General features: G+C 63.9%; 1 protein-coding gene across 2 annotated transcripts in view; it reads left to right on the top strand.

Moving 5' to 3' along the window:
• The window catches only part of PRKAR1B (protein kinase cAMP-dependent type I regulatory subunit beta), a 103102-nt gene that overhangs the window by 68680 nt on the left and 7855 nt on the right, over positions 1-26567 (top strand). For both annotated transcript variants that reach the window (XM_081791626.1, XM_081791625.1), the window contains exons 5-9: positions 1169-1230; positions 1619-1665; positions 9718-9876; positions 15726-15786; positions 20949-21070. In XM_081791626.1, the coding sequence (XP_081647752.1) occupies positions 1169-1230; positions 1619-1665; positions 9718-9876; positions 15726-15786; positions 20949-21070 (451 nt within the window). The remainder of the gene's footprint in view (positions 1-1168; positions 1231-1618; positions 1666-9717; positions 9877-15725; positions 15787-20948; positions 21071-26567) is intronic.

The raw sequence follows: 26567 nt of genomic DNA, 5'->3' as shown, positions 1-26567 counted from the left end.
GCTCACTTTGAGATCCCTGATGCTGTGGTTTTGAAGCAATGCAGTTTGGACAACTGACCAGACCCGTCTGCAGACGGTCCCCCCTGGCCGAGAAGTGCAGCCCAGGCCAGGGCACAGATACCGGCTCCCCCGGGGGGCGGGGGCGGGGAGAGAGGGCCGGAGGGGCTCCTGCAAACACCCTGAAGCCCCTGCCACCCCGCGGCTCCTGTCCTCTTTCTCAGGGAGGAAACAGCTACTACTTCAAGGGTGACTTTTTAACGTTTCCTGGACCCTAGAGACAGCGGAGCACAAGGCTGTTGGGAACTCTGGTTTCGCGCTTGCCCCTGGGGGGTCGTGTCCAACTCCCGCGAGTTCCTCTGAGGTTCACTCGACCTGACCAGTCCGGCGAAGGTTTCCTGTTCAGCGGGGGGAGAGGAGGCAGGCCCCCCCCCCCCCCCCGCCCCGAGCCCTGCCGTGTGCCCTGACCACACAGGGGCCCCAGCTGCCCGATTCTCCTTCGGGACGCCGTGGGTGGGTGGGTGGGCGTGGTCTCCTGGGCGTGGCCATCGCATTTGGGGAGCGAGGCTGACGTCTGACAGTGCATTCTGGATGCAGTCCCGCGGAGATGAGGGTCCCACGCTCCACCTCCCCCCTGCCTGTGTCCTGCCCGTGTCCTGCCCGTTCGGTCCATCCGACAGCCACATTTAGGAAACTCAACGGCCAGGCCGCCCTTTGGCACAGCCCGCGGGTCAGGCCCCAGTGGCCGGCCAGGCCGCGTAGAGGCCCTGGTTCCTGCCTCGGGGATCTCGGGACGCCCCTCGAGGGAAGTGTGCAGAAAGCAGGCCCACAGGACGTGTCCGGGCGGACTCACGTTTCCTGACGCGAGGAACAGCCAGGGTCTGCCGTCAGCTTGTTTTTGTGTCTGACACAGTGCATGCGGTCTGATTGCGTTTCTGTGGAGACCCAGACCGAGAACCCCGTGGATCCCGGCACGGACACGGTCTGGAGGTTGGGAGCTGTTGCCCGGACGGCAGGGCCACGAAGGGTCATGATTTCCTCCGAAGGCGGATTTTTCCGTTTCCCCGGGTGACCGGAGCTCGTTGCTCTGCGTGAGGTGGGGGGGGGGGGGGGGGGGGGTCCGTGCCCCGCGCTGCCGCAGCCCCCACATGCCGTGCGTTTTCTCTTCCAGCGACATATTCGACGCCATGTTCCCCGTCACGCACATCGCCGGGGAGACTGTCATCCAGCAAGGTATGTTCCCTGCTTCCCTGAGCCAGGGCGCCGGGCCGCCGGCTCCCCGTGAGCACAAGGCCCGCCCGCCCGCGAGAAAAGTCACGGCTCTCTGCACGCCAACCCCACGTCTCCGTAACTTTCCACCAGCGAAGCTGGACCCTGAGACGGGCCAGGCGGGGACCACGGGGGCCCACCACACACGGAGCATGGGGGGCCGCACGAGGGGAGCGTGCCCCTGTGGGTCAACCCTCGTGTCATGCGTGCGAGTTTTATTTAACAAGAAACAGCCGGCGAGACCCAGGGACCTTGGCCTCTGTGAAGCTGGGGCAGGTCCAGCTTCCGGGAGGACGGAAGCCTGGCCCCCGGTGCCCTTTGCGGTGTGCACAGCGTGTTTCTCTCCTTACAGGGGACGAAGGAGATAACTTCTACGTGATCGACCAAGGAGAAGTGGACGTGAGTATCTCTTCCCTGCCTCGTCCGCGGTCCGGTCAGCCCAGGAGCGCGTTTCATCCGAAGGCCGGTGTAATGCACCTGAGCGTGGCATGAGTAAGAGGGTGTGCGCCCACGGACGGTGGTCCCCAGGGTCCCCAGCGCTTCGTAAAGCGGGCAGGAAGCCGAGTGTTTACAGACCCCAAGGCCCTGGACAGCCTTCCTCCTGTTCCCGCTCACCTTCCTCTGTCCACCTTGCTGGTCCGGGGCTTAGGGACCCCCCCACCCATTGTGGACCTGTTGGGCGTGGCACAGACACACCCCTGCAGCCACCCCCCCCCCCCCCCACTCAAGTGGTGAGGGCATCCGTCCCTCCCTGGGTCCCCAGGCTGCCGTCCACACGGGGTCTGGCGGACAGCATCTCCAGGAAAGCCTTCGAATGGGCTTCTCTCTCACTCAGGCCCAAGTCCCTTATGTGACCAGACAATGGGCCCGTGCCCCCCCAGCGGCTCTGTCTTGCTTCCTGGGGTCCTGCTTCCTGGGGCCTGCCCCCCCCACCAGCGGTGCCCTCTTGCTTCCTGGGGTCCCGCTTCCTGGGGCCTGCTCCCCCCCAGCGGTGCCCTCTTGCTTCCTGGGGTCCCGCTTCCTGGGGCCTGACCCCCCCACCAGCGGTGCCCTCTTGCTTCCTGGGGTCCCGCTTCTTGGGGCCTGCCCTCCCCAGCGGTGCCCTGTTGCTTCCTGGGGTCTCGCTTCCTGGGGTCCCGCTTCCTGGGGTCCCGCTTCCTGGGGTCCTGCTTGCTGGGGCCTGCGCCCCCCCAGCGGTGCCCTCTTGCTTCCTGGGGTCCCGCTTCTTGGGGCCTGCCCCCCCCAGCGGTGCCCTCTTGCTTCCTGGGGTCCCACTTCCTGGGGTCCTGCTTCTTGGGGCCTGCTCCCCCCCAGCGGTGCCCTCTTGCTTCCTGGGGTCCCGCTTCCTGGGGCCTGCCCCCCGACCAGCGGTGCCCTCTTGCTTCCTGGGGTCCTGCTTCTTGGGGCCTGCTCCCCCCCCAACCCTGAGCGGTGCCCTCTCGCTTCCTGGGGCCTGCTGGCGCTGTGCAGCCTCTGCCACGACCCCTGCTGCCCCTCTTGCTCCCGCTTCTCCATTGGCCTCCCTGGGACATCCCTCCTCCGCACGCGCACCTGGCCCCATGGTTCTCTGTGGCCGAGCAGCCTCCTTCCTGTGACTCAGCTCAGCTCGTGGTTACACACCCATGGCCACGTTACACAGCAGGGCTGGGGTGCTCGGTGTCTCCATGCCTCCCCCTGCACCGCGCTCCCTGCCCGCGAGGGGCCCCCGCCTCCCCCGCCCGGCTCCTCCTCCTCGACCCTGTTCTCCGTCAGGAGCCCCCCTCCCCCGCCTGTCCTCACCTTGCTCACATTTTTGGTCAGATGTTTCCGGAGCCCTGCTGTGTGCTGAGAACGCACTTGGGGGCACGTGGCCCCTGCCCTCAGGGTCTGCACAGCAATGAGCAAGTGCCTTACCTCTGGGTCTTTCCTCTTTTCCATCGGTTCCTGTTTCTGCTGTTCCTCGCAAACTCCTATGCATCCTCAAGACCCCGCCCGCCCAAGCCCGGCTGCCCCTTAGTCCAGGCAGAGCCACACCCAGCTCCTCTCTTGTGCTGCAGTGCTGATGACCCAGGACCTTCCCTGCCACACAGGGAGCCCGACCTAGACCCAGATCTTGGCTCCTGCTTCTCCTCCCCTGGGATGTTCCTTCCTCTTCTGTGTTCGTGAATCTTCTAATTCAATCTGGAGACGTCTTCGAAGGGCTGACTCGAGTCGTACCACCAGGGCTCAGGCAGCAACGAGAGCAAACCCTGGGACTTCTGGGCACACCCGGGGTGCTGCTGGGGTGAGCGGGTGCGGGACGCGGGGGACCTTCTCCCAGAGTTCTTGCATTTCTCTTCGGGAGCCTGGAGGGCCCACAGCAGGGTCTCGTGAGATGTTCCTCCCTGGCCCGTGTGGGAAGGCAGCAGACGGTCAGACACCCCCCAGGCTTGGGCCTGAGAGCCGAGGCCTTGTACTGACCACCGTGTCCGTGTCCTCGAAGGACACAGAGCTCACAGACCAAAGGGAGCAGTCCTCCTGATGTGGCCTTGCAGAGCCCGTTGTGGGGTCAGGAGGAGGCTCTGTGGATGTGGTCCCTCTTTCTACACTACCCCCCCCCAGCTCCCCACCCCAGCTCTGATGCAGAGAGTGCACCTGGCGGGACGCGCTTGAAGGTGTGAGAGGCGGGTGCCCACCAGGACCTGCCCCCTGACAGAGGGTCCCCTGAACAGCTCGTGGGTCCTGCCACCCCAGATGATGGTGCCCCTGACGCTCAGCGTCTTAGCGTGGACCGTTCCCTCCTCACACCCGCCGTTACATCTGTCCGAGTGCCCTCAGGTCCCACAGGGTGGCGTCTCCTTCCACTGCCCCCGGCCCCTTCGTAAGTGGGACGTGACGGGGAAGAGGCAGCTGAGAATCGGCTGGCTTGGCCTGCCCTTCCTGACAGGGACCCTCCACACCCCCAGGGGAGGTCACGGAGCCCGGCCCCAGGGCCCCTCGGGGTGGGGGTAGGGGCCGACAGGCAGTCCCCAGCCTCCCCGTGACGTGCCAGGGGTCATAGCTGGCTTTTGTTTGGGCCAGGGACCCACGGAGGCGGTTTGGGGAGGGAAGAAGTGAGGTCACCTTCTTGCAAGCTGGTTCCCCAAATATGTTGTCTGGGCGGGGTCCGGCCCCGGCCTCAGAAGTTCAGGTACAAAGGTGTCTTTAAGGTGCCCGCCGTACCCAGGCTCCTGGAGCAGGATGTCTGGGCACCGTGGGTGGATGCCCGCGTCCGACAGAGTCTCTGGTTTGGGCCAGGCAGTGCCTTGTAGGGGTCCCTCTGTCAGGCCCTTCGGGTCCCCAGCCGGGCGGGCGCCGTCCTGTGATGTGGGACCCACTGGGCAGCACAGCAGTGTGGTTGAAAGCCACATGTGAGGGAATCAAAACGGCTCAGTCAGGAATCTGGGATGATGTCAGCTGGCCGGGGTGCGGTATGGGGCACGGGGTATCGTGATTACTGCCACCACGCTCCCGGTGTGGAATCACACCAGATTCTCTGTGGCCCTGGCACCACGCTGAACGTGCCCATTTCTGTGAGCCGCCCTCCAGGGCACAGGGGAGCGGCCTGGCTGACCCGGCCCGGGGTCGCCGAGCCTGGCTGTGCGGCCTCACGAGGGGAGGGGGGCCCACTAAGTCTGGAAGCCTCGAGGACGACCCCCGCCCCCTCCGGGCCCTCTTCCTGGCTGGGCTCGGCACCCTGAACACCTTCCCCTTTTGTGGCGTGGATGCTGCCCTCGGCCCAGCGGCGCCCTGGGGGGGATGGCCAGGTGGCCGGTGCCCAAAACACCAGGTTCGGCTTCAATTATGGTTTTCGAGAGACACCACAGCATGTGTTGCCAAGAGCTGTAATCCATTTTTCTAAGTTTAAAAATATCTCCCAATTTGTTTTATTCGTGGAACATAGCATTTCTACTTAAAAGGATACTCCACTGCCGATTTTAGGGCTCAGGAACGTAGTTCTGTCTGAGGCCTGGCTCCTCCCTAATCCTGGGAGGCTTTCGTTATTTTCGGACCCTCTTTGTGCTGGGACCGCCCCCACCCCCACCCCCAGGCTCCTGCCCCGCCCAGTTCCCTCCGGTTCCCAGCCTCCAGGGGAGGCCTCTGAGCTGTGTCCCCCGCCCCGGACAGGGCACCCCGGGGCATGGTCACTTGTTATTCAGCATTTGCCTGGTGCTCTGTTTTTTTAAAGTTGGTAAAATACACACAACATGAAATTTTCCATCTTAACCAGTTTCAAGCCTACAGCTCAGGGGCACCGAGCACATTCACGCTGCCGTGCGGCCGCCCCACCGTCCGGCTCCAGAACGTCCCATCTCCCCACACTGAGACTCTGTCCCGTTACGCACGGACCGACCCCCACCCGCTCCTCCAGCCCCGGCCCCACTGTCTCCTCTGTGTCCGTGAGACTGACGCCCCCGGGACCTCGAGGGAGTGGGTCCCGGTGCGTGTCCTTCTGTGTCTGGCTTGCGTCACTCAGCGTCACGTCCTTCAGGTTTATCCGCCGCGTTGTGGCAGGGTCATAGTTTCCTTCCTTCGTGAAGCTCAGTGATAGATAGTGGGTTGTGTGGATGGATCACGCCGTGTCTGGTCACGTCAGTGGACACGGGGTGGCTCCCACACCTCTTGGTTGTCGTGGATCATGCCGCTATGAACGAGGTGTGAGTGTCTCTTCTAGTCCCTGTTCTCAGGTTGTCCCTGTTAATCAGTCACTTACTACGTGCTGTGGCCACGGCCTAGAGCTGGCGCTGACGTTTCTCTGCTGCATTTGCGGCCTTCCGACCCATTTCGTCCGCAGAGCACATCTGGGGCCCGCTGTGGTCGGGGGCTGCTTCGGACTCCGCGGGTAATGACTGTCCTCTGGGACTGGGGGACGGTGAGCCGACCCGCCCCAGTGTGGTGGTGGCCTTTGTACACATGCCCTGCTCCACGTTTAGGAGGGGCGCTCCGGGGTCCTGGCGAAATCCTGCTCTGTGGGTGCCTAGTGTGGTCTGTGTGGGGAGGGGGCAGGAGGACGCCCGCGTGCCATGACAGATTTGGGGCTCCTCTGGAGGGGGCCGGCCGGCTCTCCACCCGGGTGGAAACTGAACCCGCGTGGCCCGGGTGCTGCGGACGGGAGCGTCAACGCCCGTGCTCGGGGCGCGCTGTGAACGGCAGCCAGCCAGGCCGCCCCGTGGGCATCCGGCTTCGGGGCTAGAGAGGGCCCAGGCCTGTAGGGAGAGCCGCGGGGTGTCCCCTGCCCCCAGGGCTCCTGTGGGCAACCGGCTGAGCGACCTGGATGCGGGGGCCGACTCCGGGCGCTCCCGTGAGGGCCTGGGAGGCGGGAGGAGACGGGCCATTAGCTTGTCCTTGCCGTCTGTGAAGGAAAACAACAGCGGGGCACGCGGGCCGCGCCAGGCCGGCCCCAGGCGGCGTGAGAAAGCGGGCGGGGCTGCGGGCACTCCTCCCGCCGCCGGACGCGCTCTGTGTCCACCTCCCAGATGGTTTCTGCTTTCTGGGCGGTAGAGCGTTGCACCGAGATGCCCGGGTCGGGAGGGCGGGTGGCAGGGCGAGGCGGGGGGCACCGCCAGGCGGGCGATGCTCACTCCCCTCCACGCACGGGCCCCCCTGCCCCGGGCTCTCGTGAGCAGGACCCTGTGCTCCCCTGCGCGCCCCGTCCGATCGCCGTCTGTACCTCTGCGTGGAGCGGAAGCAGGCTGTCCAGCTTGGGCCACGTCACAGCCACCTGTTGAGTGGCCTCCCCACCCCTCCCCCTCTCCCCTCGGGCAGCCCCACACTGTTCTCCACTCCCCAGCAGAGGGAGTGTCACAGTGTAAACCAGATGAGGTGCCGGAACCTTCTGTGGCTGCCTTTTGCTTCTAGAACAACATTGCAGCCCTTCCCTCCCTGACCCCCTGCTCTTGCCCCCGTGGCGTCTGTCCTTGCTTGGTCATGCTGCATCTAGTATCCATTCCATTGTGGCCCCAGGGACTTTGCACGTCCTGTCCTTGGCTTCAGTCGCCCTTCTCCCACGTCTTTGCTCGTTGAGCCGGACGCTCAGGCCTGGCTCAAGTTCCCCTTCACAGAGAGCTCTCTGCAGACAGTCACTGCCGTGGCCGTTCTGAACGCTCTCTTCACGCCCGGAGCGTGTGTCATGACGAATGTGTGTTTGTGTGATTATTTGCCTACAGCCTTTCTCCCGGCCGGTGGGTGAGTCCCGTGGACAGGAACCCGCTGCCTTCCCCTGCTGACCGCCAGCAGTTAGAACGCGCAGGGCACAGAGGGGCGCTCAGTCCGCACCGGGGTGGTGGACACACGGATGGGTGGGGGTTCTGCTCACGCAGAACGGCCGGGTGGGGGCTCCGGGTTCAGCTGGAGAAGGCACTGTCAGTGGTGGGGCCGTGCGTGCAGCCCAGTGGGGCCTCCCACCATTTTTCTTCTAAAAGAAGAAGAAACAAAAAGTGAAGCAAAGCAAGAAGTAGCCCGTTTGCGTGCCAGCTGGGGTGGGGCCCGGCGCTGTGCCGGTCGCCGTGACAGAGGCCAGTGTCCCGAGAAGGATGGCTTCTTTGTGCTCTGTGGCCGGCCTGCAGTGTGGTCCTGGGCCCTCTGTGGCTCTGCACAATGGTTTTCTCTGACGTCTCGCAGGGAGCTCTCCCAGGCCTGGGCTCTGGGCAGGGAAGGGGGTCCCCTTAGTCCTGCCCTGCCTTTGGGGATGTGCCTCAGGAAACCGGGGTCCAGGGACGCCTGGATGGCTCTGCTGAGCCCCATTCTCTGTCCCCTGGGTCCCTGTGCTGTTTTGTCTGTTGGGCGGCTGGCCCTGCCGTCAGCCGATGGAGGCACGTGGCTTCTGTGCCCCCTAAGGCACAAGAGACAGGCCCACCCACCTCCCCAGACTGTCAGCAAAGTCTCCCGACCTCCGACCCACGACCCGAGCCCGACATTCCCCCTGGAGGAGTCACAGGAACCATCTGTGTCCTGCAGGATGGGTGCCCGCTCCACGGCTGTGCCGAGCAGCCAGCTGGGCCCCGCAGCGCACGGCGAGGGCAGAGGCACGTGCCCCTGATGGCTTCCCGAGGGGCCATGGTTGCTGGAGGGGACCTGGGGACGTCTGGGGCGTCCTGGAGCTATGCAGCTGGGGTCCACGCACGTGGCTGCTGGGGGAGTCACGCCTCCGTGGCCAGGACTTCACCGCAAGGAAGCCCAGTGCGGGGAGGGCTGGCCCGGCTGTGCCTGGGTCACCGGGAACACCGATAAGTGGTCACTGCCCCCTCTCCACGGGCCCTGGGTCCCCTTTGAGAAAACCAGGGGTGCGTGTTCTGGGGGATGTCCCTGCACGTCCGTGGCAGAGCAAGGCGGCCTGTTCCCTGCCCCGTGGGAAGGACGGGACACTGTTCTCGTTCCTCGAGGGCCTCGTCGTGTGGACCCTGGCGTCTCTTCCCCCAGGGGCCCCGCTGCCCAGACTTCCCTGCGGGAAGCGAGTGCCGAGCCCCTGCTCCTGGGCCTCACTGTGCCTCAGCCCTGCCCACCCCTCTTGGTCGGCCGGGTCTCCCCTGACCCTCGCCCGCACGGAACGCGGAGTTCTCACCTGCATGGCGTCTCCTTGCAGACACGCGCTTCTGTGTGTCAGTCGTAGGGCAGATAATGAGTCGTTGATTCCGGCAAGAATCACGCCCGTGATTCACCGCAATCCATTCTTTCCCGACGCGCACCCATTTTGCCAATGGGAGCTGTTCTTAAAGCTCATTGACACGCTGGGGGATAATGCACGTGTTGTGTCAGTTTATAGGAACCAGATCGGCACCACATAATGGACAATCTCGCCATTCTTGTGCGGTCCGGAACGTGCAGGGTAGGTCATAGTGGGAGCACTGTGCCGAGTACGCACGCGGGCTGAAAGGGCCCTTCTCAGCACAGCCTCGTCTCGTCGGTGCCCCAGCAGCGTCTCCACTGACCGCAGGCCCAGGGAGCCTGGCGCTGTCCCGGGCAGGGCAGGCCCTGCCAACATGGCTCCTTCCGGGCCAGGCCGGGCCCGCGCTCTGGTTGGAGGTGGGGGCGCCGGGCAGAGACCCGGAGAGCGTCCGCAGGGGCGCCCTGAGTGTGCGGCTGGGGAGACAGGCCCCAAGGCCCACCTCAGGCGGATGAGGAATCGAATCGAAGGCCGGCCAGGGACGCAGGCAGGGCTTTGCTCGAACCAGGAGCCCTGGGCAGCTCTTCCCCCTTCGTCTCCGGCCCGTCTCGCCGACAACTGGGGCCAGACTCAGAAGGTGCCATCGCCCCCGCCCAGCCAGGGCTCTGTGCGGGGCTGGGAGTGAGACGGGCAGCAAAGCTGGCAGAGGTCCAGGCCGTGCCCGGGCAGGCGAGGTCCTTGCCGGGTCCCCTCTGGTGGGCGTGGAGGAGGGCTCCCGGTGTGGGACGTGCCGGCGTGACCCCACGTGTCCCCTGGGACACCTCTGACATTTCTCTCTCTGTCCCCTGAAGGTATACGTGAATGGAGAGTGGGTGACGAGCATCAGCGAAGGGGGCAGCTTTGGGGAGCTGGCGCTCATCTACGGCACCCCCAGGGCAGCGACCGTGAAAGCCAAGACAGACCTCAAGCTCTGGGGCATTGACCGGGACAGCTACCGGCGCATCCTCATGGTGAGCGGCACCCGGCACACCCACAGCCAAGCATCTGTGGGGAGCCCTAGCTTTATCCAAGGGAGGGTGATAGATAAGGGCCAGTGGGGTGGGTGGAAAGTGTGGGAGAGATTCTGGAAACTTCTTAAAAGGCAAGCAGGTAGCTGGGGGGGCTCCTTTGCCTTCCTTCCCTGTCTCTTTTTAGCTGTTTGGAATGGGGTCGTCATGGCTAGAGCTCTCGCTGCCACCCTGGATCACGAGGTGACTGAGACTAGAAACCCACTCACCAAGGGGGTAGAGCAAAGAGATCCAGGGGCCTGGCTCTGTGGTGGCCCCGGCACAGCGGGACCAGACTGATTGGCCCCAGACATCCTCACGCAGGGATCAACCCTCAGGCGTTTTTGCCTCTCTCTCTCATGGGTAGCCACATCCACTCTTGGCTGGTGCAGGGTGGGCACAGGTCCCCTGTTGTACCATCAGGGGCATGGCAGATGCACAGGGGGCTCCCAGAGGTGATCTGGGAGCTGGGGAGGCCCTGCCTGTGCCCACTCAGTGCCCGTCCTGCACACATGTTCGTGGTGCTGAGACCCACCCGGGAATACCACGGGTGCCGCACCCGGCCTTGGGAAGCTTCCCTCGTGCTAGTGGGGGAGTCAGGGGACAAACACACACCTCAGGTGATGACAGTTCCTTGGAGAAAGATAAAGCTGAGAACGGGGTGGAGGCGACTGGGAGGCGTGGAGGGGCTGCTGTTTTCTAGAAAGGCCCCAAGCCCCCCTCCCGTGATGAGGTGGCATTTGAGCAGAGGTATCTGAGCAGGAACCAGCGTGTCCAGGAGAGGAGTGTCCGGGCTTGCGTGGACAGAGGGAGCAGCGGGGTTACCACCGTGGATGGGGACGCAGGGGTCCCGTGGGGGATGCGGTCCGTGGGCTCACCACCCCCACAGAGCCCTCAGCTCCCACCCGAGTGTGCAGGGGGCCCCCAGAGAGGCTTCCACAATGGACGGGGGGCCGTCCTGGGGGGCATGGAAACATCCTGACCCTGGGAGGGTGAGGGAGACCAGCCCCCAGCCTGGAGACCTGTGGTGTCCCCCACGTGCCCTGCAGGGCTAGGCTGTGTCCCTGGGGACGGTGCAGCTTCCGGTGATGGCGTGGGGTGGGGGCTGACCTGGGGATGCTCTGGGGGAGGCCTGGGTTCGGTCCACAGGCAGTTTAGAGAAGCCCCAGGCCTCAGTCAGATGGGAGCCTGGGGTTAGGGCCCGGCCCAGACTGCCCCTCATCCTGGGAACACCCGCGCCCCCGACCCGTCCTGGTCCCGCTGTAACACCGGGTCTGCATGACGCGGGGAGGGTTCAGTGCCGTCTGGGGGGTCGTGGTCTGATCGGGCTCCGTGCGTGTGAGGAAGCGCCCTCCGTGCACTCAGCAAGCATCGACGGAGCGCCCACCGCGTACGGGAGATGTGGAGCCCCGGATACGCTGGGAGAAAGCTGCACGTCCCTGCGTCCTGGAGCCCAGCCCGTGCTCTCTGCTCGTGTCCTCCACCTGCCGGCACCTGTTTTCCTGGGAGAGGCCGGCTGCCCGGTGGGGGAGGGGGGGTGCCCTGACCCCCACCCCCACCCCGCCCCCTCCCGGCCGGGGCAGGTTTGGGAGCGGACCCAGAAGCCTCTGCCCCTCCGCACACACCTGGCCCGTGTTGCATGAGCCACTGTTTCTCGCCATCGTCAGTGCTGAGTCCTTCTGGGCTGTGGGATTTTTGTGGCTGGAACCTTGTATTCAGGGAAGTTCCCAAACCACCCAGGCAGCTGGCACTTCCTCTGTCTTCATTCTGAAGCCCCGTGTGCTAAGAATAGCCACAGCTGTGCTGCGAGTCCGCAGAGCCTCCCAGTCTGGGGAAGGAACACGGCAAGTGCCGGCCGCCTCGGAAGGGAGTGTCCTGCCGGACGCGTCTGTCTTAGCGTCCGTCCTGGGTCTGGACAGATTTGGAGGCACCCATCATGCAGCGTGGCCCCGCCATCATGCATCCGCTTAGCGCTGAGCTGGGACACGCCATGGGGAGCCGGGGGGGGGGGGGGGGCGGAGGGTGCCAGTGGTGTCCCCAGGGGTTCGGGACGTCTGATCTGGAAAGTTCCCGTGAGCGTCCCTTCCCTTCCCTCTGCTGCTCCGTGCGGTGCGGAGGCACGGACAGAGCTCGGCGAGGCCAGCCCGCCCGGCCACCACCACTGAGCAGGGCCAGGCTCTGTCCCCGCATCTGCAGCGAGGGGGCGTCCTGGTCTGCCGGCTGCTCCCCCTGCGTGGAGGACGCAGAGAATCTCCTTGGGCCCCCATGCTCCCGGGAAGCGGAGTCCCACGCCAGCCTCTCCTGCACCGATGGGTACTGCAGACTCTCAGAGCTGCCTCCCACTCAGCTGTGAACAGGCCCCCGGGCTCCCACCCACCCTCACCCAAAGTCTCCCTCACAGCGGGAAGGCACCCCAAGGCGGGGGGCGCCTCGGTCGGCCGCTGCGGCCAGTCTCCTCCCACGAGCTGTCCTGCAGCAGGAGACGGCTGGACCGAGCTACGCTGGCCTTTAGTGTCCGAGGTCCCTGGGCAGAGTCGGGCCTGTCTTCCACTGGGTGGCATCCTTGCTGGGAGGGCTGTGGGAACCATCGGTGGTTTTTCAGAAGAAATGTGTTTTCCACAGCGAGGCCGGCGAGGACGTCAGGTGGCCTGGGCTGAGCATCCACACGGCCACAATGGCGGCCACGGTGTTGGAAATGCCCTGGGCTCTGCCACGGGCCGCCTGGCTCTGCGTCCTCGCCTTGGCCACCAGCCGCGGCCCGGCAGAAGCCCCTTCAGTGCTGTGTCGTCTGGCAGGGAGGTGGACGGCTGGCTGGGTCCCCTGGCCCTGTTGGGGCCTGGCCGGATGGAGGGCCCCGGGGATGACTGTGGGCCTCTGTATGGATTCTGAACTCGGGACTTGTAGCCTCTGTGGTGCTGGGGAGGCCTGGGCTCCCATAACCTTCACAGGACCCTCTGGGGCGGGACTTGTGCAGCCGAGGAAACAGGCCAGAAGTGGGAATGTTTGCCCGCACGCCTAGTCGGGGGGCGGCGATCAGACCCAGGGCTGTCCGGACGCCCCTCCTGTGTCACGTGTGCATGCAGCTCCCAAGTCCTGGACGCCCTGAGCTGGGGAAAGGTGCACAGCGCAGCCTCCGTTGGCCTGCCTGGGGCCTGCCCTGCCCCCCGCCCCCAACGCCTCCCACGCTGAGCACCGCCCTTCCCATCCTGGCTCGCCCAAGTCTCCCACCTTCTCCTATGCGTCCCGTGTCTGTGTGGCCACGAGACAAGGGGTGTCCGCCCCAGTGGACCCCCTGTGCTGGCCTCTTGGAGCGGCCTCCCAGCGCTGCCCTCGCCTGCCATCGGTCCCTGTGCCCTGTGTCAGGCACCGTGAGGTTCTCACTGCAGAATGGTAAGGCCGGGCCTCCAGTGGCCCTGTGGGCGGCTGCACCGACCAGGCAGGGGCAGAGCTCTGTACTTACCCACGGCTCCTGAGCGCACTCCGTGCGCTGGGGACAGGCCCTCCTGGTGTCAGCCTGGGCTGCCTCTGTCTTCAGATGTCAGGCCCTGCGGGGGGAGGGCCACCGGTCCCCCAGTTTCCAGCCCTTTCTGTGGGCATTGAGCACCCCCCACCCCTACCTGAAGAGGGCCTGTCCGAAAACGACCTTATGCTCTAGAACATTCTCAGCATTTCTTTGGGTTGAGCCTCAGGAGGCTGTGGGTGTAGTGGTGACCCCCTGAATTCGGAGGCTGAGGGCTGGATGGTCCCGGCTCTGCTCAGCCACCGGGCGGCCTGGCGCTTCAGGGGAGGGGTGATGCCCAGCATACCGCGGTCCAGGACCGCACACAGTGGGTGCCTTTCAGGGAGGAGTGATGCCCAGAGTACCGCGGTCCAGGACCGCACGCAGTGGGTGCCCTCTGCAGGGGGAGGATGCCCAGCATGTCTCCATCTCTGTGGCATGAACACCAATTGTACATTGACATCCTGCTTTGACCCCAACCACGCCTCTTAGTGGCCACGAGCAGGTTACGACCGCTCCCTGACCTGCACACCTCCCTGTAGAGTGGAGACTGGTGGCGACCCCAGGGTCACGGAGAGAGCTGATCCTTCGAGGCGCTGGTCTTGGCAGCACTGGGGACGTCTGAGCTGAGCTCACCTCTTCCCAGATCAGGCGTCTGGGCAGCTGCGAGGGCCTGTTTGCAGAGGTTCCAGCCCCATCTCTGATGGTGGGGCGGTGGGGGGGGGGTCATTCTGAGGCTGATGGCTCTCCCTCTGAGTCTCCGTGGGAAGCAGACAAGGAGCCTTCTGGGCTGAGGCGAGGATGTGGGCAGTTTGGAGGAAGGTAGGGAGAAGCCCAGGTCGAAGACGCGGAGAACGTGGTGCTGACCGACCGCTCTCCTGTTGGGGAAACTGAGGCCCCGAGGTGGTGAGACTGGTCTGAGAGCATGGGAGGTTATGGGTGATGTGGATGTGGAATGGGACTGTCCCGAACCTCCCCATCAGCCCTCCACCACCGTACTTGGTAAAGGTCATCACTGCTCCCCCCGCCATCGTCACCACCATCATCATCACCATCACCTCTGCCACGGTCACCACCATCGTCACCAAGCTTTGGGATGCGTAGGACCCAGCCTGGGTTTCATTCCTGCTCCTGTGATTCCAGTCTAGGCATTTGCTTGCCCCTCGAGCCTGCTTCCTCATCTGGGGATGAGGGTAACCGTGCCCTTGTCTCACAGGACTCTCGCGAGGTTGAGGTGGGCCTGAGCATTTTGGGTTTCTGCTGCTGCCCTGGCCCGAGCACATTGTCATCGTCGCTGTCCTCCTCCCTCCTCTCTCCATACCAGGTGTCGGGTCTGTGGTCGACCCATCCTTTCCACGTCCCAGGTGATGGATGAGGCCGTTTGAATTTAACCAGACCAGGCTTGCTGCTCTGCCGGTGGAGAGCATGTCCCCGTTTTCTGAATGTGCAGTGCTTAACAGGACTTAGTGGTGGCGTAGCCATGTCCAGTTGTGGAGTGTGTATGCTGTGCAAAGGCCCTGGGCAGCAGGCCAAGGGGATAAAGTCCAGACTGCTCTCTACCTGCTGGGCTGGCGCTGGCTGCTGGAAGGCTGGGCCGCCTCCTCCTTCACTTAGGCCACCAGCTCGCTGGGATGTGTACTTGAGGAAGTGGGTGCCCTTTTCCAATTCGTGTTCCGGTTCTTCTTTTTGGAGTGGATTTTCATTTTTAATTCACGTGGAGGTTGACAGGGCCCTGTCTGCTGGTTTTATCTTATTCAGCCAGCTCTTGGTTGGGAAAGAAGCAACTCATTGGCCCTTCTCACCAGGCCCCAGGTTCAGGCACGACCAGCCCGGAGACTTGACCCATGTCGGCTACTCCCTCCCTTAGCGTATCACACGCTCAGTTCTGCCGCCAGCCCCAGAGCCTTTCCAGGTGTGTGTGTGTGTGTGTGTGTGTGTGTGTGTGTGTGTGTGTGTGTGTTGGGGGGAAGGGTGGGGGTGCGGTGAGCCCGGCTCAGACAGTACCCCTTGCAATCCCGCCTTGGGGACATCTGCCTTGAGCACGTGGAAACCCCAGTGCAGGATTCTGGTTGGCTGGGTGCTCGTCGTGTGGACCAGTCACTGGCCCGGGCTGGATGAGGTCACTGTCGGCGGCCAGGGGAGGTGCAGCTGCCTAGAGGAGGTGCTGGCTGGGGTCTTTGAGGGGCTTGCGGGACATGGAATGGTCAAAGGGTTTCCTTTTAAGAGTTCAGAGTCATTTGGGGAAATTTGGAAATGTCAACATGATTCAGGCACAAAGACCCACCTTCTTTTCTGTCTTCTTTCTCTGGAACAGGGCAGCACCCTGAGAAAACGCAAGATGTACGAGGAGTTTCTCAGCAAGGTCTCCATCCTGGGTCAGTGGCCCCCACCCCGTGCGCGAGCCTGTGCTGGTAGCTTCCCCCGGTCTCATCTGAGTCCTGCCTGCTGGGTCCAGCCATTTCCACGTTCCCCGTGTGCCTGGAAGGTTCAGCCCTCCGGGTGACGTGTGGGTTTGGGACAGGCATACGTGTGAACCCACACAGGCATGGCTCACACGTATGCACCCACGTGGGCATGCTCGCCACTCGCTCACACGCGTATGCACCCGCGAGGTACAGTTGCACACGCGCACACGCATATACTCACAGAGGCACGTGCACACGCGTGTGTCTATCCACGTGCACCGAGAGCTCTGTGTCTGATCCGCCGGGCGCGGTCATCCTCTCCTGGGCCGTCTGTGCCCTCGTCCCGCGTGCTCTGCCTGTCCGTCCCTCTGCTTTCGGTGTCCCCGCCAGCCCTTCCTCTGTATCTGTCAGTTTCCAGACCCATCTCGTGTTCTTCTAGTAAACGCGGTCCCCGGTGTCGAGCATTCCCGGGCCTGATTTGTTTTCTCTTCCCAAGCGGGTTTCTCCTGGTGCACCCACTGCCCTTTCTTGCCCTGTGGTCTGATAAACACGTTGGCTGCATTTCAGTCGATTTCCAGCACTGTCAACAGAACTCTCACCAGCAAGAGTCTTCAGTGTTTTGGAGTAGCTGTGACATACACAGGGGCCACCGTTTGTAGCCGGCCGATCCCGTCAGGGAGAACCTTCAGCCGTGGTGATGGTCCTGTCTGCGTTGAGCACCTGACCTGTGGCTGGTGTGCCCGAGGAACCGAATTTTAATTTTGTCCCATTTTAATCAAGTGAAACGCAAGTACGCAGGGCAGCACTCGCCCACGGGCGGGGCCCCGCTTGGGAGGGCGAGGGACAGCGGAGTGCCGAGCCTCCGGGAACCTCTGGAAACCACCGTCCAGCAGCGGTCCCCATGGCCTTCTGGGTGAGGATGGGGAGCGAAGGGTGTTCTCCTTTTCCAAGAGCGTGCTGGGGCAAGGAAGGAAAAGAAGCAAACAAAACCCACTGGGTGTGAGTCCGGCACTGGGGCTGAGGCTCGCGGATGAGGTTACAGGATTGGGGCGCTCCCCTCCCTGCGCGGCGTGAGCCTGTAGGGACGCCGGGCTGAGCCGGCACCGGAGCAGCCCTGGCTCCCAGCTGGGCTCCCCTCTGCCCGGGGCCCGCTGTCCAGGCTGCAGAGACAAGGGCGGGGGGTGCCCGCCGCCTGCCCTTCCAGCGGAGGACTGGGGGGCAGGTCAGGAGGAAGCCCCACCCGCACCCCCTGCACCAAGCGTGGACGCGTGGGGGGAAAGGCCACCGCGGCCGAACAGACTGGGACTGGGATAGGTGCCGGAAGTACCAAGGAAAGCTGAGAGCCAGCCACACACGGAAGGAACCCAGTTAGGAAGAGAGCACGGCCACAGAAACAGAAATCAAATCCAGGACAGGGTTCGTCTAGGACACACGTCCGCCCAGAGAGCCGCGGCCTGAAGAGGGAAGAGCTGGAGAGACGCGTTCCGGCCAAGCCTCGGAGGTCCGCAGGGTCACGGGAGGAGCAGGCTCAGCGGTGCCCCCCCCTGCCCTACAGCCTTCGGGAGTCTCTCGCAAGGGCGCAGAGAGACTGTGGTGTTTGGCATCCAGGCAGTAGAGACGGTGTGAGGCCTGCCGCGTCCTCTGGGGTGGAGGGCAGTCAAGCGAGTGACCAGAGCTGCGGGCAGGCAGAAAGCAGCAGACGGTCCCGGCTCAGCGGGGCCTGCGAAGCCATCTTGCGGCAAAAGCGGAAGACCAGCCGCCGGGTCCTGGGACGTCGTAGCCACGGGGAGGGAGGCGGAAGTCAGGTTGGGCGCCCTGTGCAGGGCACTGGCGTTTTATCAGTGACGCTGCTGTCAACCACGCTTCAATAATAACGAACTAAAAATTTTAAAACCTTAACAAATGGATCTGAAGCAATCGTGACAAAACCTTCACGTGATTTTGCGCAGGACAGATGTTGCTGGGTTACGTCATGTGCGCTACTGTCTTGATAACTTTTTTTCCAAATGAGGACCGATGGACGAGATTGAGCGCGGAGCAGGTCCCCGGGGAGGGCACGTCACCAAGCCCAGGAGAGCCCCCCGGGGGTGTGGCTGCTGTGGGCAGAGGAGGGGCAGAGCCACATGGAGGCATTCAATCGAGGCAGGGCACAAGGCAGCCCCCGCCAGGCCCCAGGCGCCCAGAGCAGGAGGGCCAGCGCCCCGGAGGCAGGCTCAGAAGACCCTGGATGGGATGGGTGTGTCCGCTCCTTCTCAGCCCACACCGGGGAGCGAAAACCAACACGGGAGGGAGGTCAGACGGGGGCACCTGTTCCCTCAACACGGAGCCTGCCTGCAGTTCAGGGTGTCAAGTCGAGCCACATGAAATGGCCCGTTTTTGGGGCGCCTGCATGGCTCAGTCGGTTAAGCGTCCGACTTCAGCTCCGGTCATGATCTCACGGTCCGTGAGTTCGAGCCCGGCGTCGGGCTGTGCTGGCAGCTCGGAGCCTGGAACCAGCTTCGGGTTCTGTATCTCCCTCTCTCTCTGCCCCTCCCCTGCTTGTGTTCTGTCTCTGTCTCAAAAATGAATAAACATCAAGAAAAATTGAAATGGCCTGTTTTCTACCCCTTTGGACCTAAAAAGTGGGCGTTCCATCTGCATCAATGTGTGTGAAACCTGACCACTGAGTCAGTGTTTTTCGTGATCTCTTTTAGGGGAATGTTTTGGAAAAGAAGGTATCTTACCTCAAAAGAGACAGAGAGAGACTCTTGGTTTCTTTGCCTGGTGTTAAATTCAGGCAGAGTAAACTTTAAGACTTTACGTTGGAAGCGCCTGGTGGTCATGTTTGTAAAAGCAGCTGTGACCGTCTTCTGTCCACCCTCCCGTCTGGCTCTACGACTGGAGACGCACTCGGCCAGGCGATGTGACATAGGGTGGCATTCTGCACTTTTTCACATTCTTTTCGCTTCGTTCCGTTTCTCATTTGTAGCGAATCTGAGTAACTTAACCAAAAACAATCAAGTAGGCCTGCCAGGGAGGGCGCCGCAGGACGTCTGACCCCGGGGTTGGGGCGCATGCCACGGCACGACCCCACACCCTCTGAAGTCCCGCGAAACGAACAGAGAAGGGTCTGGTTTTCCTCGTGCTCTTGTGGTAAAAGTTCATCCACTGTCCCAGAGTTTTTACCTTCGGGGCGTCTGCACTCAGGATTGTGCCCCCACCCCCACTCCCTGGTTCCAGAACCTTCTTGTCACCCCCGGGGGAGGCCCTGTGCCCACGAGCCCGTCTCTGCAGGTGCCTGGTCTGGGCACGTCATACGAAGGGGTGCTGTGCTGATGGGTCAGCGTCGCACTCGGCGACGTGAGACTCGGCAGCCTCGTGCGCGGGTCCTCGGGGTCTCACGGAGGCTGGGAGGAGGGGTGCTTTAGCCCCATGAGAAATCCCCGGGCCTGGGGCCCCCTGGTCCCTCACCGTCTCCCGTTCCCTCGGAGCCCAAGCGCCCCGGTCGCCTTCCGATCCCTCCTGCTCTTACTGTGTGCCAGGCGCGCTCAGTGCTCTGCTCAGCTGCACGCGGAAGCTTTGTTCCCTCCGATGAGCCCGTTGCCAGCTAGCACTTCTCCGTGGCCGTCGGGCAGAGCGACCCCAAGACTGACCCCTTGGCCCTCAGTTACCCAGCTGCACAGAGCCCTCCGGCATTGGAAGGTGGGGGGGCCTTGGTCTCGGCAGCCTGCCCCCGGCAGGAAGGAGCGTGGGCGGCCACGGTGCGCCTGGGGCCCGGGGGTTCTGGTTTGTGCGCTCGGACACAGGAGTCGGCCCCTGGCGGGCACTGAACGTGGCGGAACCCCGGGGGGTGTGAGCGCAGAAGCCACCCCGGCCTCCCCGTGTCCTGCTTTTAGGCCACACGCCTGCTGGCTCTCGGGCTCCGGCTGCAGGACGTCTGTGACAGCAGAGGGACGCCTGCCTCCGTTTGCATCCTGTGCGGGTGCGGTGTTGACCGTCCCACTCGGGAAAGGGGCCCGTGCTGCCTGGAGGGTCGGGCTGTGCACAGCAGAAGACCCACTCCCGGGGCTTGTTTCCTGAGTTGCCTCAGAGAAGAGACCGTTCAGTAATCGGGGCCCAGAAACCGCCTGGCGTCTTCTGACGGGACGCAGCTTCGCGAGTCGACGTTCAGGCCTCGGAGCGTCACGTTTCAGGTGTAACGAGGAACCTGCTGAAGAGACACGCGGGGACAGATGTCTCCCCAGCAGCGTGACTCGTGGCTGTCGCTCGGAACCCACGGGCAAGACCTCCGCGTTGGCCGGCCGGCCGGCCCGCGCGCGCCCACCTCCGACGAGCACCGCTCGTGCCGCTCCTGAGGCCGCTGCTCTGTTCGGTCCCCCGGCGGTGGATGTGCGAGGCTGCGTGGGAACGCCCGGGCCCTGACTCCCCAGCAGTCCCACTGGCCTTGCAGACCTTTCCAGGCGGGCCGGTGGGGCGCGTGCACTGACGGCTCCCCGAGAGCCGGTCCTTTGCTACGAGAAGCACTGGCAGGCGTCTTAAAGTGGAGAAATCCCGCTCCTAACCTAGTTCTAAAATAAATGCTTTGCTTTGTATTTTTAGCCGCTGACCCACTTAAGCAGCATCTGAGGAGTCTAGGCCGGGGAGGTTTCTTCTGCCGAGAAAGAAATAGTTAATCAGGCAGTCGTTATTTTCTTACAGAAGGAGCGTATGGGGCGTATTGGGTGTTTTTTCCCTTCCTGAGGGCTAGGGATGGACAGTGACCAGGAAGGGGAGGTGTGGGGAGGGGCGGCAGGGGACACGGGACTTGCAAGCTGTGCGGAGAAGCGTGAGTTGGAATTAAGTGTGTTGACCCGAAGTAACGGGAGGCGAGCCGTGCGGAGCCTCGCAGCTGAGCGGTGATGAAGCGTCTTCCCAGCCGGTGGTGGTTCCTAGCAGGCTCGCGTTAAACCGCGTCGTGGCCTCAGTGCTCGGCGGGCGCGCTGGCCGGGTCCCCCCCCCCCCGGGCCCGACTTAGTGCTGCGACGCCCAGGCCCTCCCAGCGCACAGACGCGCCCCGGGTCCCTCGCTGCCGATCCACGGCACTTGGGGAGCGAGCGCTCGGGTGCAGGGCAGGGGCGAGGCCGCAGTGACGGTCCCCTTGTCGCCCACTCTAGAGTCGCTGGAGAAGTGGGAGCGCCTGACCGTGGCTGACGCCTTGGAGCCTGTGCAGTTTGAGGACGGGGAGAAGATCGTGGTCCAGGGGGAGCCCGGGGACGATTTCTTCATCATCACGGAGGTGAGTGCCGCCCTCACGGGGGCCCCGTCCGCGTTGCTCCCGTGTGCCGACCCCGAGCCCCCCGCCCTCTGCCCCGCTAACGGCCTCACGCCGTGCCGTCGTGTCTTCTCGCCCTGGAGAGTTGGAAGCGAGACTCTCCTCTTGGAAAACAGCGTCGGGTCCCCAGGCGTGCGGTGCCCCGGGAGGACGATGTGCCGGGCTGAACACGAGCGTGTGCGCAGTGGGGGTGGAGAGTCGGAACCCGCGTCGGGACCCTGGGTGGCGCGGCACCTCAAGTTCTGTGGCGCGTTGTCACCGGCGGACAAAGAGGTCTGTGGCATCTCTCCGTGCTGCCTCTCACGACTATGCGCCCATCTACAAGGATCTCAGACGAGGACGTTGGTTCTTAAAAGTGGCTCCCGGTTCCCAGGCTGGAGGCGCGTGAGTCATTCTTACGAGGCCCGGCGACAGCTGGCGCTGGGGCCGTAATCCGTGTCGGCCACACTCGCGCCTGTCACTGACACAGGCCAGCAGCTGCCGTGGCTGCCCGTCCCCAGGGCTGTGCTGGGCTGGGACCCCCGGGGTGAGCCCCCACCCAGACGCTGCCCGGAACGAATGGGGGGCCCGCCTCGCGGGGGGCAGCACCGATTACGCGGGGCCACAAGTATGCCGCCGCCTGTTGGGCTCGCTTCCTCCTCCCGTGGCGCTCAGGGGCGGAAGGATTTCACGTTCATGCTCATTAAAACACATTCTTCAGCTGTGCATCTTGCCACCGGAGAGAGGGAGGCCTCGGCAGGGCGGCGCGGGGCCTGGCGCTGTCCAGAGCAGGCCGTCCACGCTGCAGTTTCTGCACGGCCAGCAAAGTACGCCCTGCTCGGTGCCCGTGGCCACTTTCTGGGTCCAAAACAAGCGAAGGAGGGGCGCCTGGGGGCTCCGTCGGCACGTCTGACTCTCGACAGCCGTCCGGGGCTGGTCACGGTCTCGCGGTTCGTGGGCTCGAGCCCCGTGCCAGGCTCCGTGCTCACGGTGCGGAGTTGGCTTGGGACCCTCCCTCCCCCTCTCTCCCCGCCCCTCCCCTGCTCGCACACTCTCACGCTCTCGCCCAAAAATAAACGTTTTTAAAAATAAAAACAAAACAAGAGGGGACCTTGCCGGGTCGTCGGTGCCGGTGAGATGCGGAGCCCTCTCTGCCGGCACACGAAGCACAAACAGCACGGGTGAGACCTGGACAGGAAACACAGATCTGGTTTGTGACTCCCGGGAGGGCGTGTCAGGGTCCCTTTCCGCCACCCGCCTGAAATTTCTGGAAGGTAGGTCTGCCAGGGCACCGGAGGCACAACCCGCCCCCCCCCCCCCAGGCCCCGCGCCCGTCCCAGCCCCGCGCCCACCCACCGGGGACACATGGTGCCTGCGGGTGGGGGGCACGTGCAGCTCCTTCGCCCCAGGCTCCCTGGAAGCCGTGTGAATCTTTCTGAAGGACCCCAGCCCCAGCAGTCCTCGGCCGCGTGAGTCACGAGTCCTTCTGAAGGGAGAGGGAAGGAAGGAGAAAACGGAATGAATTCTGATTCTAGGTCGACAGCGAGTGGAGCCGGTCCCAGGGGAGTGCCCGCCGGCTTCTTCCTCCCGTGACGAGCTTGGGGGTGGGGGGAGACCCTTGAGGTCCTGTCCTGCTCCTCAAAGGGGCTGGTGGGTGATGTCCCCTCTGCCGTGGCCTCGGACGTGACACCCTCTCTGGGTCTGTGTGGGCCTGGCATTTCCCGGTTAAGAACATGAGGTCCAGGAGGGGGTGGAGGGGGGTCCCTCCAGCCACCACTTCATTGGACCCCACCCCCAAATCTGCATTGGATGTGACCAACCGTAGGGTCCTCACTGCTTCCTGGACAAGCGGGGTCTGACTCACCGGGACACCCAGGCTGGTCGTGGGGGCGCCTCCTTCCTGGCACCAGCGGCCGTGCTGAGACACCCACACGGCTCAGCTCATCAGTGGGGCCCTGAGCTCCGGGCACAGGACGCCCCACCTTGGGTGTCCAGCCCACTGCACCTCCAGAGAGCAGCCGTGGTCCCCGGGCTTAGCAGGTGCCTAGGTGAGAGCGGCCAGTGAGAGGGGGACAGACCGTGGCTCTAAGTCACCAACCCCTGAAACCGCCTGTGTGTCCCCGTGAGGGGTGCACGTGTGGAGCCCCTCCTCTGATGACCTGGGACCAAGGGGAGGGTGTGGTGCCGGCTTGAAGGCACAAATCCTTTCCTGCCCTAGGTTTCAACTCACTAATAAGAAGCTGGTGCTCACGGGGCCACTTTGGCTCAGAGGTGCGTTTGTATTCATCTGCGTGGTGGTTTTTTAAAACATTTGAATTAATTACCAGTGTTTAAAAATCAAGGTCTTTCTCGTCGCAGTTGGAATCTAACTTCTCTGTAAATGTGTGGCACCTAGCCACAATCGGCAGACTGGAAGGGTGGGAAAGGACCCCTGTTAGCCACAGTCCCCACCCGGCCCTTGTGTCTGGCCTGCCGGCCTCGCAGGCTTTGAGGTTCATGGTCTCAGGGGTCATGGTCTCCGAGCTGAGGGAGTAACTCTGGCCAGCCCACACAATTGTCCATCATTTGCTGTGGACTAAGGCTTGGACCTCCCAGCCGGGTCCAAAGACACGGGTAAAAAAAGCATTCAACGCGTGTGATGGGCACAGATTGGCGAGGGGGTGGGGGGCCCTCACACAGCTCCAGGGAGGGGAGTGGTCACCTGGTTTGTTAATCCCGATGTCGTGAGCTGGGACTTTCTGAGCCCAGGATGCGCCGGGTGTTGTGTGAGCCCCCAGGCACCTGTCAGGGAGGCCTGGTCAGGGGCCAGCGTCCCTTCTGGGGCAGGGGAGGGCTGGGCCTTTGCCCAAGGCCACACAGCCAGCAAGCGTCCGCCCTGCATCCCAGTGGCCGGGGCCCTGCTCCTTGCTCCCGCGTGATGGGTGCACACGTGTGTGTCCCACCAGAGGGTCCGGGCACCCCTCATTCTTGTCTAGGGCCCTAGAGATGCCACGGCCCTCTGTGATTCACACAGGGTGATGGGTGACGACGCAGAGGGACCTTTCTGGGTCTTGTGCTGTGCCCGGGGCAGGCCTGTGTGGCTCCCTGCGGGGTCTCCAGGAGAAGGTGCCGAGGGAGGGCGGTGGGGTGACAGTGACACTGGGCCCTGCCCTGGGCCTGGGGCCCCGTGCAGGAACGTCCTCCGTGTGGATGGGGGCAGGGGCTCGTGCACCCGCTCCGGAATGTAACCCGACCCTCCTGGAAATGTATTTGAAGTTGTCTCCTTGGCAACTTGGGTTTTTTTCCCCTTTTCCTCTGTGATCAACCAGGTCCGGTAGGTCCTGGTGGGATCCCAGGGTTCACGGGAATCGAGGCTCTCAGCCTGAAATGCAGCTTCCTGGGTGTTTGCTACACGGCCAGAGGCGGCCCGCTGGCTACAGCTGCCACACCTGGGTCAGGCCTGCCAGCCTCGCTGCCCCACAGCACCCAGCGAGCTGCCTGGTGGCTCCCCGGTCTGAGTGGTGCCTCAGGTGGGGAAGCCAGCCTCCATCTGACCCGAGCCGACCCAGACTGTCATGGGACGAAGCAGGAGAAGGTAGTGTTACTCGTGCGTTTTGTTGGGTCGGCCGTTCTCCCTCCGAGGGCTGTTCCGTTGGTTGGATACTTCTGGAAACCCCAGTGACCATCCTGTGGCCGGTGTTTCCTTATGAGAAGAGACCCCCCCCCCTCCAGGCCAGGCCTGGGGCGAGGCGAGGCGCGGGTGGCCCATGTTCTTGCGGAAGCTTTCGGGCGTGTGGCCAGTCTGGCTTGAGCTGTCCTCTCTCAGCTGGCGAACAGCACACGCACACAGTGGAGTGGGTTAACCCCCGGTTCCTGGGCCGCCTGTGAGCTCCCCCGCACAGCGGGGCTGGTCTGCGCACAGGGAGATGGCGGGAAAGGGGCCCGGGCCCCGCGGCTCCCTGCGGTCAGGGTCAGTTTGATGGGTCGGCTTGAGCAAGCCGCGGTCCCCGGGTGTCTAGATGTTTCTGCGAAGGTATTTTTCAGATGGGACTAGCACGGACATGAGCTGATGTTGAGTGAAGGGGTGGGCCTCAGCCAGTCAGTTGAAGGCTTTTCTTGAGAGAAGAAAGACCCGCGTGTCCCCCCGGGGGAGACACCCCCTGCCGGCCGGCCGGCCCTATAGATTCTGGACTCGCGGTCCCCACTGTCCTGTGAGCCAATTCCTGGGCTCGACGTCTCTCTACACATATACGTCCCATTGGCTCTCTGTCTGGAGAACCCCGACTGACGTGCCTGTCGGCTTTTCTGGGATAGACAGGTGTCTGTGCGGGGGGCGGGGGGCCCCTGAGGCCCAGGCCCGGGTGCCGGGCAGGTGCAGGGCCCTGGGCGCCTGCAGACGCGGCCGCCGTAGGGAGGAGCATGGGCTGGGGGGCCCTGGCTGGGGGGCTCTGCGTCCTCCAGTCAGTAAGTGGGGCCGGGCCCCCGCCCTCATGCCTTTGCCTGGCTGAGTGTCTCCGCTCCGTTTTGGAAGATGGTCGTGGGGTTTGCTTATTCGTCTTCTCTCTGCTGGTCCCCGAGGTGTGACCGAGGCTGGTGGAGACCCCCTGCCCTGCACAGGTGCGGGAAACGGCCCTACAGACCCTTGGTGAGTGATGAACGCCTGCCGTCCGGTGGGAGCCCAGCCGGGAAGGCAGGGCTGGGCTGCAAGACCGGGGGCCTCGCCTGAGCCCTGAGGGTCTCTGTGCCGGAGCAGTGCCCCTCCTGGGCAAGGTGGCCTCCCGGCTCTGTGCGCGCACCTGCTGTGTCTGAATCCCCACGACACCAGACCCCCAGAGCTCTTGAAAACATCCTCAGCGGATGAGCGAGGTCAGCCTGGTAAACCGGCCGACAGACCCGGAGAGTGCAAAGCCCCTGGGTCCTCCCAGGGCCTGACCCGTGGCTGCCGGTGGGGTGGGCGTGGCCCCGTGTTCTCTAGACCACTTCCCTCCCAGAGAGCCGGCAGGCGCACCAGGTGGGACCCACCACGTCCAGGCCTCCTCAGGGATTGGGCTCCGGGCAGAGAGAGGGCGAGCGGGTGCAGAACTGGCCAGGCCCCCAGCCGTTCCAGGCCCTGAGACTCCCGGCTCCTGGTCTCCAGAACTGGCAAGGAGGTGGGCGGGCCTGACTCTGCATGCCCAGGAGGACCCCCTGAGGCCCACCGGCTGGCGGCTGGGGAGACACTGTCACGGAAACTCCAGATTTGGTTCATCTGCTCTCTTAGTAAGTTAATTTTGTAAACGTCCACAGTGTTGGAGCGAAGGCATAACCACTGCTCCCGAGGCCACGGTCTGTCCGGGGACTGGCCCTGTTGGCCCCTCAGACACACGGACCAGGCTGGTGGGCACGCACGATTCACCGGGATCTTGGGGGATAGGGAGGAGACCTCCCCCGTGGGCATGTCCTTCTGTGCCCAGGGCCGTTCGTGGCTGGGCTGGTGCCATGCCCTTGCTGCGTGCCAGGCCGA

This window comes from Panthera onca, chromosome E3 (genome assembly GCF_046562875.1).
Source record: "Panthera onca isolate mPanOnc1 chromosome E3, mPanOnc1 haplotype 2, whole genome shotgun sequence".
Lineage (NCBI taxonomy): Eukaryota > Metazoa > Chordata > Mammalia > Carnivora > Felidae > Panthera > Panthera onca.
Note: the sequence above shows the minus strand (reverse complement) of the source record. Positions and strands in the feature narration are given on the sequence as shown.